We start from the raw sequence: 13,336 nt of genomic DNA, 5'->3' as shown, positions 1-13,336 counted from the left end.
TAATTTATTTTCACATGACATTTTAATATTTTTTGTACAGTAACTCTAAAGCAAACACTAAGTACGGCAAAAAAGGACCCCAAAAAATATAAAGCAGGAATTTTTTTTAAAATTACATTATGAACAAGTAAGCATTTAGTGGATTTTTCTTGTATGTGTTTTGTCATGGATAACCATTTTGTTCTTTATAGTCGCTGGGATAATGAACTAATATAGAATAATTACAGTAATAAAAGTCTTCAATATAGGTTGTTCCTTCATAGATGTTAGATGGAGTTAGCTTGACCTAATTAACATATAAATACATTAATGCTCTGAAACAAATATTACATGGCTTACTTGTAATTAGATTGTGCCCCAGGATAAAGTATCTTCTGTGGTTATTGTTGTGGAATTTGACCGTGTCTTGCTTCCAAAAGGACACCATTGATGGGCCATCATTTTCTCTGACAGCATCTCTTCTTACTTTATCTTCCATCCCTCGGATGAGAATCGTCTTTGTATACTCGAATTTACGGTCAGCAGCCTTTTCACTTACAGAGTCTTTCTTGCTCTTCCTTTTCTTAGATTTCCTTCTTGATATCATTTTGCAATTTTCAGAGCAAAACCATTCTTCGTCTGGAAATGAAAACACATGTATCTTACATAAAAATGAGAATATGAAAAAAAATTCTAAGTACGTCAATATGACCATTGATACTGATTTTGACTAAGTGAGGCACATTGGTACTGATGTTTATCACTTGTGCAAAAAAACAGAATACGGATAATTTTGAAACAATAGAATTTCCATCATAAAGCTGTACAAAACAAGCTATAGATGTGTATTATTTTACCTGAAGCAGTAGTATTCTTTTGTGAAATTCTCCAGGTGATGGCACCAAGCCCTCCAATCTTTGTACAGGATTCCCAGCATTGGATCTTGCATTTTGAGCATCTATGTGTCTTTCACAAGACAGGCCATCCCCCCAGCACACTATGGGATACACATGATTATCATCTCTTCTTGGAACATAATCATGCAGCCGCTCCAGCATCCTAATAACACCTGCGGTTGTTGAAGGATTTTCTGGGATCACACCAATATTAAACTGTGAAATGGAACACAGTTTAATTATAATAGAGTATGCAGTTAAAGCGTTTGAGACAAAAAATAATTTTCTCAACTTGCTATTGTTGTATTTTTGCCACAAAATAAAAACGCACATTCTCTTACTTTTCAACCTGTTAGAGTAAGAAAAGAAAAACAATTCAAATCTAAAACTAAGTGCACACATATCGCCTCAGATCGTAAAAGTACATTTGTTTAAACTGCTTCATGTAAACGTTTAATCCAAAACACGGACAAATCGTAGGCACTAGCATAACAATGTTGAACATACATCAATACAACGAACAGTACATCGTTTGAATGAGATCATTGTTATTATCGTGATAGGAGAATGGCATTTAGTATAAATATCAGGCAAGTACATACTACTTCACTTTTCCGCCTTGATTTGGACCAATGTTTGTGATCAATATGATGACAAACAAGGTCCGCCAGTGGATAGAGGCATGGGACATTTTCAGTCAGGATTCGAGACATCACAGCTTCCATTCTATCCCTGGTCGCTTGTATCTCCTCTCGAGAAGGAAAATAAGTGGACATTGGTAGATCTACAGCTCTTCTCACATCAGAGGCCTCCTTGTACATTATGGTGTTCACTGTTCTTTGCTATATATGCTAAGGCCCAAATCATGTACTTGTTGCCATGGTTCCTAGTATGATGCTTTGCCTTTAACTGTCGACCAACATTGTTCCAGCAAATAGTATAGCCTATTTATGGTGTGAAATTTAAGAAACTAATTAAATGCTGTGTTTAATATATGTCCGTGATTCACTGTACTATGATTTATAGTCAGTATTGAAATGTATCATTCTTCCACGGATAAAGAGACACGGGACAGAATTATCAAGGAATTTCGAAGACCCGAAAGCATAATTCGCTGTCTTGTTGCTACGGTAGCATTCGGAATGGGGATCCAAACTAGCGATGTAGATATCGTTATTCTTTGGGGATGCCCAAAGAGCATTCTGAGCTATTGGCAAGAGATGGGAGATGTGCCAGAGATGGGAGAAAAGGTTATGCTTGTCTCCTACCTTACATGACAAGCATGATGACGACAACAGATGAAAACATGATAGAAGTTGCGAAAAATCGTCAAGTCTGTTTAAGAAGAAAAATTCTTGAGGCATTGTGGATCCCCGAAATGGATAAACTTCCCGCTGGCCTAAAAGAATGTTCCGCGGGAAGTTGCAATATATGCTCTTGCGGCAAATGCAACTGTTATGTAAATTGTTGCAACACTTGTCAATGCAGTGATCAGAAGGGAAGAAGAAACTATTGTTTTTGATTAAAATATAACATTATCCAGATGTTATAAGTTATGGTGTAAAATTATAACAGACGTATATATGTATGTATGTATGTATGTATGTATGTATGTTTGTATTCATAAATACCATTGTAAATGTTATTAATAAAGTTCATCATGCTAATAATGTTATAAGTAATGTTAAGTAATGTATGTATGCATGTATGTATGTATGTATTCATAAATACCATTGCAAATGTTATTAATAATATTCATCATAATAATCATGTTCTTCTTATAAGCAATGTAAAGTATTAATATGTAGATATGTATGTATGTCATAAAATCCATTTATACCATTGTAAATGTTATTAAATATGATTGAAGATACTACCACTAGTAATAATAATAAATTATTATTATTATTATTATTATTATTATTATTGTGTAGCATATTTTCACATCTGAATACAGTTTGTAGTCGTTTTACAATTTATTTATCATTCACTCTATCTCACATTTCTGACATGAAGTCTCTCTCTCTCTATCTCCTAAATTTCTGCCGTAACGACACATTTCCCACCCAAGCATCAGTAAATTCCTAGTGATCTACGCCTCGCTAGACGGTTTTCACGCGTTACTCTTACCTCGTGGTGATGCTGCTTTACACGCATGCGTGTGTAATTCAAATCTGAGGTCAACAGCCGATGAATACACAGGTGTTCTGTTCTCACAGGGATTTATACTAAAAAAGTGTGTGTTCTAAAGGATTTAACGCTGTGGATCATTAGAAGAGGGATTATACTTACCGTCTGGATACAAAGTTTTGTCTAAATAAATTTATTAATTAATAGCGCGCGGTCCGATCATCCGAGGTGACATAGCTCGGACGTCTCAGCACGACTGGTGCAGAGCAACGTTGGTCTCCGCCGCCAGTCAAAGAATAAAAAAAAAAGGTGGAGAACAACTTGCTGGTCTACCCCACCCCCCAGTTCTCGATACCAGACGTGGTACGATATCGATAGGAGTTGAGATGTTCGAGATCGTTTTCTTTTACATGACATCACTATTTCTATAATCTGATGTAATTTGGTAATTTAAAAAAAAAAACTTAAGAAAATAGTTAATGCGTGAAACTGTTCACAAAGAAGTGCAAATAACAACGTGATGAAACCGGAAGCAGCTATACGCAACATGCGGAGTCGGAGTGGATGCATTAGTGACATACTAAGGGCCTATACCACACAAGTCTGGCGTTTTATCAGTAAAAAATGGCGAGAATATTTGAAGGCATGAAATAACCGTTGTCTGTAATATATACGGTTATTTAGTGTAACGATGTTGTCAAAAAAAAAACCTGTCATATTTTACTGAATAAAACATCCGTCTCCTGTGACCATACCTATGGCTAGACAGATTCAGTTAATATAAAAGTGACAAAACTCTGCAGTAATATAAATGCTCAGTATTATGTGTCAGGGATTAAATCATTTTTGAGTTGGATCATATTATTCCAGTAAGTAAAGTGGGGTACAATGATAATGTGCTAAAGGCTAAAAACAATGTTGATCAGAGATTATCTGTAATTAACTAACTTTACCTTTTTTTCAGACCAGACAGCAGAAAAGTAAAATTGTTAGAGGATGAAGTTTGTAGGTTGAGGAGGAAAATTTGAAAACTGGAGGATCCACGATGGAAGAGACATTAAATTGTGACTGCTGCAACAATGTTAAAGATCCAAACAGTAATCGGATGGAACAGCTTAAGCTGCAGAAGGAGACATTCAGTAGTGACAATGGACAGGATTTGATTAAATTATAGACCCTGAACATCTTCACAAAATAGTTATCAGACAGGTCAGTCTCTGGAAGAAGATTGGTCAGGAGAAACCCCAGCTGAAAGACAGCCCCATGACGATGAAATATGCTTCAACAGTTGATTGCAGGCAACTGCCCCAATATCTCTTGAACATTTTTCAAAGAAAAATTACAGAACATACAAAAAGTGTTGCTAAGGGTAAAAAAAAAAGAATATCACTTGTCAGTTTAAATTTATCTGAAATCAAATACAGTTTTTAAGATATGTTGCATTTTATACTGTATTAACCCCATCCCCTATCTAAGGTTATTGTGTGATTCATGATGAAATAGGTATTTGTGACTTGTCAGGTAATCATATTTTGTTTTATAGGCACTGTTCATGAAGTCATGAATCATTGAGAGACTTTGTTCATCATAGTTCATGAATATGTTCATGCACTTGTTCATGAATGATGATGATCCAATTTGTGGACTGTTTTCAGTTCATGCACATTCTAGAATACTTCATGAACCTTTTGATGAACTTTCATGAATGGTTCTTGAACCAAGTTCATGAACAGTTCATGCCAGTTCATTCATTATTCATGATCATTTCATAGGGGCGTGACACTTGCAGCTAGGGGAACACATAAAGCTTCTGCAGCCTTGGGTAAGCTTGTAGTGAATGAATAAACTTGAACAATAGAATTAAACTTAATGTTTTGGTGGAACAGATTTGTTTTCCACTGCATTGCAACTATAAGATTACATTATTTAATCATTAAATATGCAGATTACTTCATTGGAATGAAGTAAAACTTTGCAATATATTATGATAATATGGTCCACCAGGAGCAGTTGAGTCTAAAATGCATGTTTGGACAGGGGCCTTCGGACTCCCAGACCCCCCCCTTCACATTTTCAGGGGGGAAAACACAATCATGTCTGATTTTTGAAAGCCCAGATGCTTGTTGCAAGAAATCTCTGCAAGCTTGCAACAAGCTAGTAACAAGCTTGCGCAAGATTGCAACAAGCTAGTAACAAGCTTGCGCAAGCTTGTGTATACTTATTGTACTAGGTAAATAAATAACAAGCTTGCGCATGCTTGTGCAAGCTTAAGCTTGTGCATGCTTATGACACTTTTGTTAAATAAGCTTGCTGCAATGTTCCAAATACAAGCTTGTCGCAAGCTTTATAAATAAGCTTGTCGCAAGCTTGCTGCAAGCTTTAAAACAAGCTTGCGCAAGCTTGCTGCAATGTTCCAAATACAAGCTTGCCACAAGCTTTATAAATAAGCTTGTGGCAAGCTTGCTGCAAGCTTTAAAACAAGCTTGCAATTTTGGTTTGGGCTGTCTCTATGGATTTCGTACGTACAATCCTGATGACAAGTGCTCCAAAGTCATGTGAACTTGATCCAATTCCAACATCACTGCTGCTTGAGTGCTTAGATCCAGTATAGATTCACTGATGTTATTGTTACCGCTCTTTCATCAGGGGAATTCATATCCTTTTTCAAAACTGCCATTGTAAAGACTCTGATGAAGAAACCAACACTAGACCATAACGATTTAAAGAACTACCACCCAGTTTCTAATCTCCCATTCATATAAAAAATCTTAGAAAAGGTTCTTCTGTCCCAGCTTGTATCTCATCTAAATTCAAACAGTCTTTTTAGCAACGTACAATCTGCATATCGCCCTTGCCACAGTACTGACAATACTCTTCTAAAAGTAGTTAATGACATTCTCTCTGCTTTGGATAGCGGAAAGATTACAGTCCTCACCCTCTTTGATTTGTCTGTGGCATTTGACACAATAGACCATGATATATTACTTCACTCTCTCCAGCATGTTTTTGGCATTCATGATACAGCCTTACTGTGGTTCAAGACCTACTTGGTCAACAGGACACAAATTGTGTCTGCAAATGGAATACACTCCAGCCCAGTTGATCAATGTTGTGGTGTTCCACAGGGGTCTGTTCATGGACTTGTTTGTTTCATTCTATACACTCAGCCGCTCTCAATTGTCATAGATCATCATCCAGTGTCTCACCAACTGTATGCTGAAGACATCCAAATATACAAATCTAGCCACCCAACTGAAGTTGATGCTACTGGCCAAGGTGTAGAGAGGTGCATTTCTGATGTGAAATCATGGATGACATGTAACAAACTGCAGATGAATGATGATAAAACTGAGGTCATTCTGATCACAACACAAAGACTTTCTCATTCACATCCTTTACCTCAAACAATAAATATCAGCAACACCAACATTAAATTCACACAATCAGTACGGAACCTAGGTGTTACTCTGGACAGTACTCTCACACTGCACCAACATGTCATGAACATATGCAAGGCTGCATATTTTGAGCTGAAACGCATCAGCTCCATTCACAAATATCTTTCAGCTGATGCCACTAAAAAACTTGTGTTCATTGGTACATTCAAGACTGCACTATTGTACCTCAATTCTGTCTGGTTCATCTCAATATCTACTCCAGAAACTTCAAAAATTTCAAACACAGCTGCATGGATCATACTTACCATGATCAGAGCACACCTCCCCACTGCTCTGTACCCTAGACTGGCTATCCATTCAATCCAGAATCAAACACAAAATTTGTTCTCTGTGCTACGTTGTACTGACGGACTCCAGTCCAACATACCTATCCGACCTCACCCATGTGTACACACCAGCAAGATACTTATGCTACTCTCCTGACAATCGTATACTCATTTTACCCAATAAAAAAACAAAGTCCTATGGACAGCGTTCTTTTGCGTACCAGGACCCAGCAACGTGGAATGAATTGCCCACTGAACTTAGACACAAGGCGATATTTCAGTATCTACCCCGGTATTACTGTATTCTCAATGAGTTTAAAAAGAAAAATGAGAGTTATATTTTGCAAATGAATCTATATCTTCCATAAATTTTTCATACAATTCTGGACAGCAATCAGTTATATATCCATAAAACTCTTAAATTTTGATGCATACATGAGTAAATGAATATATAAATGGAAATGAAATCTGAAAAAAAGATTAAAGAAAATCAAACTTTTTGGAGGTAGTTCGCATTACACTGCCTAATTGGGATTTAAATCATACTTTCATGGATACAAGAGAAACTGACACAAAATATAGTAAAGGATGCCAATATTACATTGGTGGGGAAAAACTAAAACCAACTGAATACAAGGTAAAAGCTGTCTTGAGAGACTGCTCCATCTCGAAACAAAATATATTCTCTGAAGTCGTGTGGTCTCCCATAGCAGGCTTGTACAAAAATACCAGAATCCAAAGTAGAATTTGATGATCTTATGTTACTTGTTTAGGCTCGAATAAACAGTAACACAAGAAAGAGTGAAAACAATAAGCTTTCAAAAATATAATAATTTCTTTTCCAGAAAAATTATGTAAAGTGAGAAGAAAAAAATATGAACAAATCGGAAAATAATCAAAGAATAATCCACGAATGAAATTTTTGTAGCCCTATTAATAAAATATTTCTGGACAGCACTCAGTTTTGGAAAAGAATTCAAACTAAATAGGGAAAAAAACCTGAAAACTTAAAATTATTCATCAAACAGTTATACATCCATAAAACCCTTACATTCTTACTCATACAAGAATAAATAAATATATAAATTAAAATGAAATCTAAAAAAAAAAGATTAAAGAAAATCAAATTTTCTGGAGGTAGTTGGCAGTACACTGCCTAATTGGGATTTAAATCATACTTACTGTATATAAGAATAGTTCACACAAAATATAGTAAAGGATGCCAATATTTTATTGCTGGGTAAAAACAAAAAACAACTGAAGACAAGGTACAACCTGTCTTGAGAGACCGCTCCATCTCAAAACAAAAAATGTTCTCTCAAGACATGTAGTCTCCAATAGTAGGCTTGTACAAAAAGAACAGAATCCATGGTAGGATTTCAGAATTTTTTCAGAAGGAAAAGTAACCAGAATCACTTTACAGCTATTAGATCCTGTATTCATAGTTCTTGTTAAAATATTGCATTCATTCATCTGAAAACAAAATTATATGGCCAAAAAGTGATAGATACTTTAAATATTAAATGTTAAAATCATTTATATTTGAAGATGTATTTACATGACTTAGCATGTACAATCATTTCTAATTTATTCCTTGTCCTTTATAACCTGATTGTTTCACTGACCATTTAAACTACTGGTTTCAAGTAGTTTCATCTTTTTCTCTTCTTTCAATTACAATAATGCTTTTCTCCAGTGTTAAAATTGTCGCGTTGTACTTTCTGTTTATAAGCAGTAGCATTAAACAATTTTCAAGGTGGCTGCTGTGGTGGAAAGGATGTCTGAGCTATACCATTTTCAATTGTAACAACCAAACCATGTAATCAGTTTGTTTATGTGCTTTTGTGTAATGTTTCTTGGCAATCATCTAAGAAGTTTAGGAGGAACAGCGATAACAAACTTGTTTAAATGGGTGGAGCTCTAATAGGCCATCTCATAAACTCTATACTCAGGAGAGCTAAACAAAACTGAACAAATGAAAAGTGAATGGTATTTTATAGGCTTTCCCTGTCATTAATAGTTGTCTATCAAGATACCAGCAGATTATGGTTGACACTAAAGATTATTGATCAAAAGGCTCTAAGTGATTATTACATTTGATATGGAATCTTAAGGCTAATTGTATGTGTAGTGACCATTCTTTTCTTATTAGACTTATCAGAACCATTACTTGGACTCTAGAATTTAGATTTTATTACCCTAATTGGAAGCAATCCACACAATTTGGTCAAAGTACTTACTCGAGAGCAAAAGTGATGCAAATGCCCATTTTTTGGCACCACTTTTCAAAACAAAACATACAGGACTATTCCATACCTTAAGTATGAGAATTCCACAAACCCACATCTAGAACTAAAGTTACAAACATTGTTCATCATTCAGTCACAGTTACCTTGACCTTTGACCTTTTGAATCCAAAAATTGATATTGTTGTGTACCCAATGTTGAAGTTTTCCCGAAACTTTGGTGAAGGACATGATCAATAACTGAAATGTCTGTGTGGAAACTGTTTTCTTTCCAAATGACCCTGACCCGCACCTTTTGACTGCAAATTCAAAAGGCTTCTCCAAGTAAAGGAAGCCACAAAGTTTGTTACAGAATTTTCATGCAGAATATGACTGTTCAGAAATCATTTGTATTCTTACAATGACCTTCACCTTCAACCTTTGGGCCATCAATAGTCCTTTCATACCATCTCTCTTCTCAGAGTCAGTGACTTTGACCTTTTTATCAGAATATATAAAGGATTCGTCCTAACACCAAGTACAACTATCCACAATGTTTGGTTACTTATATTTGCAGAACTCAATGTGCAAAAAACAATGTTCTGCTATCAGTAATAGTGATTTTGAATGATGTTCTTTTTATGACACATCAACTGGATTCTTCCCAAACTTCAAGCCATGGACAAAAATTGTTTTCTATACATCATGAACAACTTAGAAACAAATAACAATAAAAAGGATGATGAGTCTGAAAGGTAGTCGCACAAACTATTGCTTTATTAAAGCACATCAATTCATATACTTACATCTTTCCCCAGAAACAATTTCCTAAAATATAGAACAAAGTAACAATTTAATATTCATTATTTATTCTTATCATTTCTTGAATTATTTACATCCAACAATATGAACATTTCATTACATCATAAACCTGCATAATGAACTTGCTAAGACTGTGATTTAGATTATGGTGTAAGGAATCTTCAAATATTCTTCACTTGCCAAGCATGCTAGTGATACTGATGTTGTATGTGAGGAAAGAAAATGCACAGAAATTGGTTAATATAGCAAAATATAAACATCACACGTGTAAATAGCTATACTCCTGATTAGCAATTACGTAAGCAAATTCAATCTCCTCGATACACCAACATGTCAAGGAACAAATCTGCACCACTTCCAACTACCTTCTCTCCAGTTGACCTTCCGGACATGTTTGCAAAATTTCTTCCTTGACAAAGTACAAACCGTTAGAGATAAAAGTTTGATACCACAATTTCAATTGAATCGTCATCACTATACAGTTGGGATACAGAATTTGAGTGGAAAACATTAGCAGCATCTGAACCTGTCTCTATGGATTTTGTACGTACGAACGTGATGAAGAGTTCACCAAAGTTATCTGAACTTGATCCAATTCCAACATCACTGCTGCTTCAGTCCTTAGATCCAGTATTGCCTTCACTAACTGATGTTATCAATACCTCTCTCTCATCCGGGGAATTCCCATCATTTTTCAAAACTGCCATTGTAAAGACTGATGAAGAAACCAACACTAGACCATAACGATTTAAAGAATTACCGCCCAGTTTCTAATCTCCCATTCATATAAAAAATCTTAGAAAAGGTTCTTCTGTCCCAGCTTGTATCTCATCTAAATTCAAACAGTCTTTTTAGCAATGTACAATCTGCATATCACCCTTGCCACAGTACTGACAATACTCTTCTAAAAGTAACTAATGACATTCTCTCTGTTTTGGATAGCGGAAAGATTACAGTACTCACCCTCCTTGATTTGTCAACAGCATTTGACATAATATACCATGATATATTACTTCACCGTCTCCAACATGTATTTGGCATTCATGATACAGATATACTGTGGTTCAAGTCCTACTTGGTCAACAGGACACAAATTATATCTGCAAATGGAATACACTCCAGCCCAGTTGATCTATGTTGTGGTGTTCCACAGCGGTCTGTTCATGGACCGGTTCTCTTCATTCTGTACACTCAGTCGCTCTCAAGTGTCATAGATCATCATGCAGTGTCTCACCAATTGTATGCTGATGACACCCAAATATATAAATCTAGCCACCCAACTGAAGTTGATGCTACCATCCAAGGTGCAGAGAGGTGCATTTCTGATGTGAAATCATGGGTGACATTTAACAAGCTGCAGATGAATGATGATAAAACTGAGGCCATTCTGATCACAACACAAAGACTTTCTCATTCACATCCTTTACCTCAAACAGTAAATATCAGCAGCACCAACATTAAATTCACACAATCAGTATGAAACCTAGGTGTTACTCTGGACAGTACTCTCACACTGCACCAACATGTAATGAACATATGCAAGTCTGCATATCTTGAGCTGAGATGCATCAGCTCAATTCGCAAATATCTTTCAGTTACAATGATGCCACTAAAACACTTGTATGTTCATTAGTACATTCAAGACTTGACTATTGTAACTCAATTATGTCTGGTTCATCTCAATATCTACTCCAGAAACTTCAAAATGTTCAAAACACAGCTGCTCTGATCATACCTTGAGCACCATGATCAGATCACACCTCCCCACTGCTCTGTACCCTACACTGGCTATCCATTCAATCCAGAATCAAAAATAAAATTTGTTCTCTGTTCTACGTTTCACTGTCGGACTTTGGTCCAACATACCTATCTGACCTCACCCATGTGTACACACCAGCAAGATACTTACGCCCCTCTTCTGACAATCCTATAATCATTATTCCCACTATGAAAACAAAGTCATATGGACAGCATTCTTTTGCATAAAAAGGCCCAGCAAAGTGGAATGAATTGCCCACTGAACTGAGACACAAAGACAAAGTGATCACATTCACGAGGGCTCTCAAAACACACTTATTTCGACTGCAAGAACAAACCTAAAGACCCAATAATGTTTCCTACCTTAAATATTCTCAGCATGTTTTTTAATGTTTTCTAATTTCATGGTGTTGGTTTTTGTAATCATATCATTATATGTTTTTTTCTGTGACCCGGGACTTGAGTCGTGTGCTAATGTGCATGGTTGTTGTAAGTGAGTGAACGAGTGAGCGATCGATCATGGTGCATGATTCATGTGTGTCACGTGTATGAAAACCACATCTCTGCGATACTAAAAAAAGGGAATTACTACTCGAGGCTAGAGAGAGAGTCATACAATACCTCGAGCAGTACGGAGATTTGTCTTTCACGTAAGTGAAAGACAAAGGGATTGAATACCTTAATATATTTCGGGAAAGTAATACTCTTTGATCCTGGTAAGGAATTGTTTTTATTTTTGTGATAAAATTATAAATGCCGGTGGGTGGGTTATATAATGTGTATTGTATTTGTTATATTATGTATTTTGTTCGATTTACAAAAATGGCACTAACAGCTGCCTCGCTTGGCGCTCAGCATTAAGAGGTTAGTGTTAGGACTGGTCGGCCCAGTGTCAGGATAATGTGACTGGGTGGGACATCATGCTACATGTCTGCGGCATGATGCCCCAGTGCTAGACATCACTATAAACTGCCACATTGCAGACATCGTAGCGATATGACTGAACAATTATTAAAGCTACGTTAAAAATCAAAATCACATCGCATATTTTGTTCATCTTGTATTCTAAGTATGTGTTTTGTATTGTTTTAGGTTTGTTTATTGTACCTCAGACCAATTGTCATAAATCCCACAATCGACATCAAGAGTACTTATTTCTTTGCGAGAGGAGTGAGAGCTCACATAACTTATAGGTGTTGTCTAATGTTGTAAAGCGCTTAGAGCATCTAAAGATTAGGCGCTATACGAATTCCTCATTATTATTATTATTACAAAAGTGCTAATTTAAGCACAAGTTGTTTGATAAATATCGGTGAATGTACGACGAAACTGAGTAACTGGAAGTAAAATAACCATCCTTAAGCCTGGATATATTGAATTTCAATGGGAAATGATGCTCATAATCGCTTTCACCATTTCATTCAGGGACATGTTCTACACATCAACTACTACTCACTAGCTATAATTTCCAATTAACAAGATAGTCCCTGTGGAAAACAAAAAAAAAAAACAACCAATGTCACATAATTGATACTTTACTGGATGAAAATATGGAAATACAAGAAGTTATTTTTTGACCAGAAATAATGGCATCATAAAAAATAAAACTTACAAACTATTTATACACATAAATACATCCTGTTCCATTTCCTCAGTTATAATACAGAACTAAAAGAGGAAGTTTAATAAGGGAAATTATGCAACATGTAAATTTCATTTCTGGCCAATATTCCTTTACATTAACTTTAGCAATAATTTGTTTGAGATTCAGCTCAATCAGAAGTTGGAATTTTGATCCTCAC

At 35.8% G+C, this 13,336-nt stretch overlaps 1 protein-coding gene across 2 annotated transcripts in view; it reads right to left on the bottom strand.

Annotated features, from left to right (window-relative positions):
• Positions 1 to 436: 436 nt before the first annotated feature.
• Positions 437 to 13,336, bottom strand: part of LOC149771251 (uncharacterized) — a 123,299-nt gene continuing 110,399 nt past the window's right edge. The window contains exons 13-14 of one of the 2 annotated variants that reach the window (XM_089948681.1): positions 837 to 1,091; positions 437 to 618 (exon numbers count right to left, since the gene is read on the bottom strand). In XM_089948681.1, the coding sequence (XP_089804807.1) occupies positions 583 to 618; positions 837 to 1,091 (291 nt within the window). In that variant the 3' untranslated portion in view covers positions 437 to 582. Of the gene's footprint in view, positions 619 to 836; positions 1,092 to 9,760; positions 9,783 to 13,336 lie in introns of those variants that run through there. The other variant, XM_089948682.1, reaches the window with a different exon arrangement.

This window comes from Sinohyriopsis cumingii, unplaced genomic scaffold, assembly GCF_028554795.1.
Source record: "Sinohyriopsis cumingii isolate HCF-2022 unplaced genomic scaffold, ASM2855479v2 utg002017l, whole genome shotgun sequence".
In the NCBI taxonomy this organism is placed as follows: Eukaryota; Metazoa; Mollusca; class Bivalvia; order Unionida; family Unionidae; genus Sinohyriopsis; species Sinohyriopsis cumingii.
This window is presented reverse-complemented; position numbering and strand designations above follow the sequence as displayed.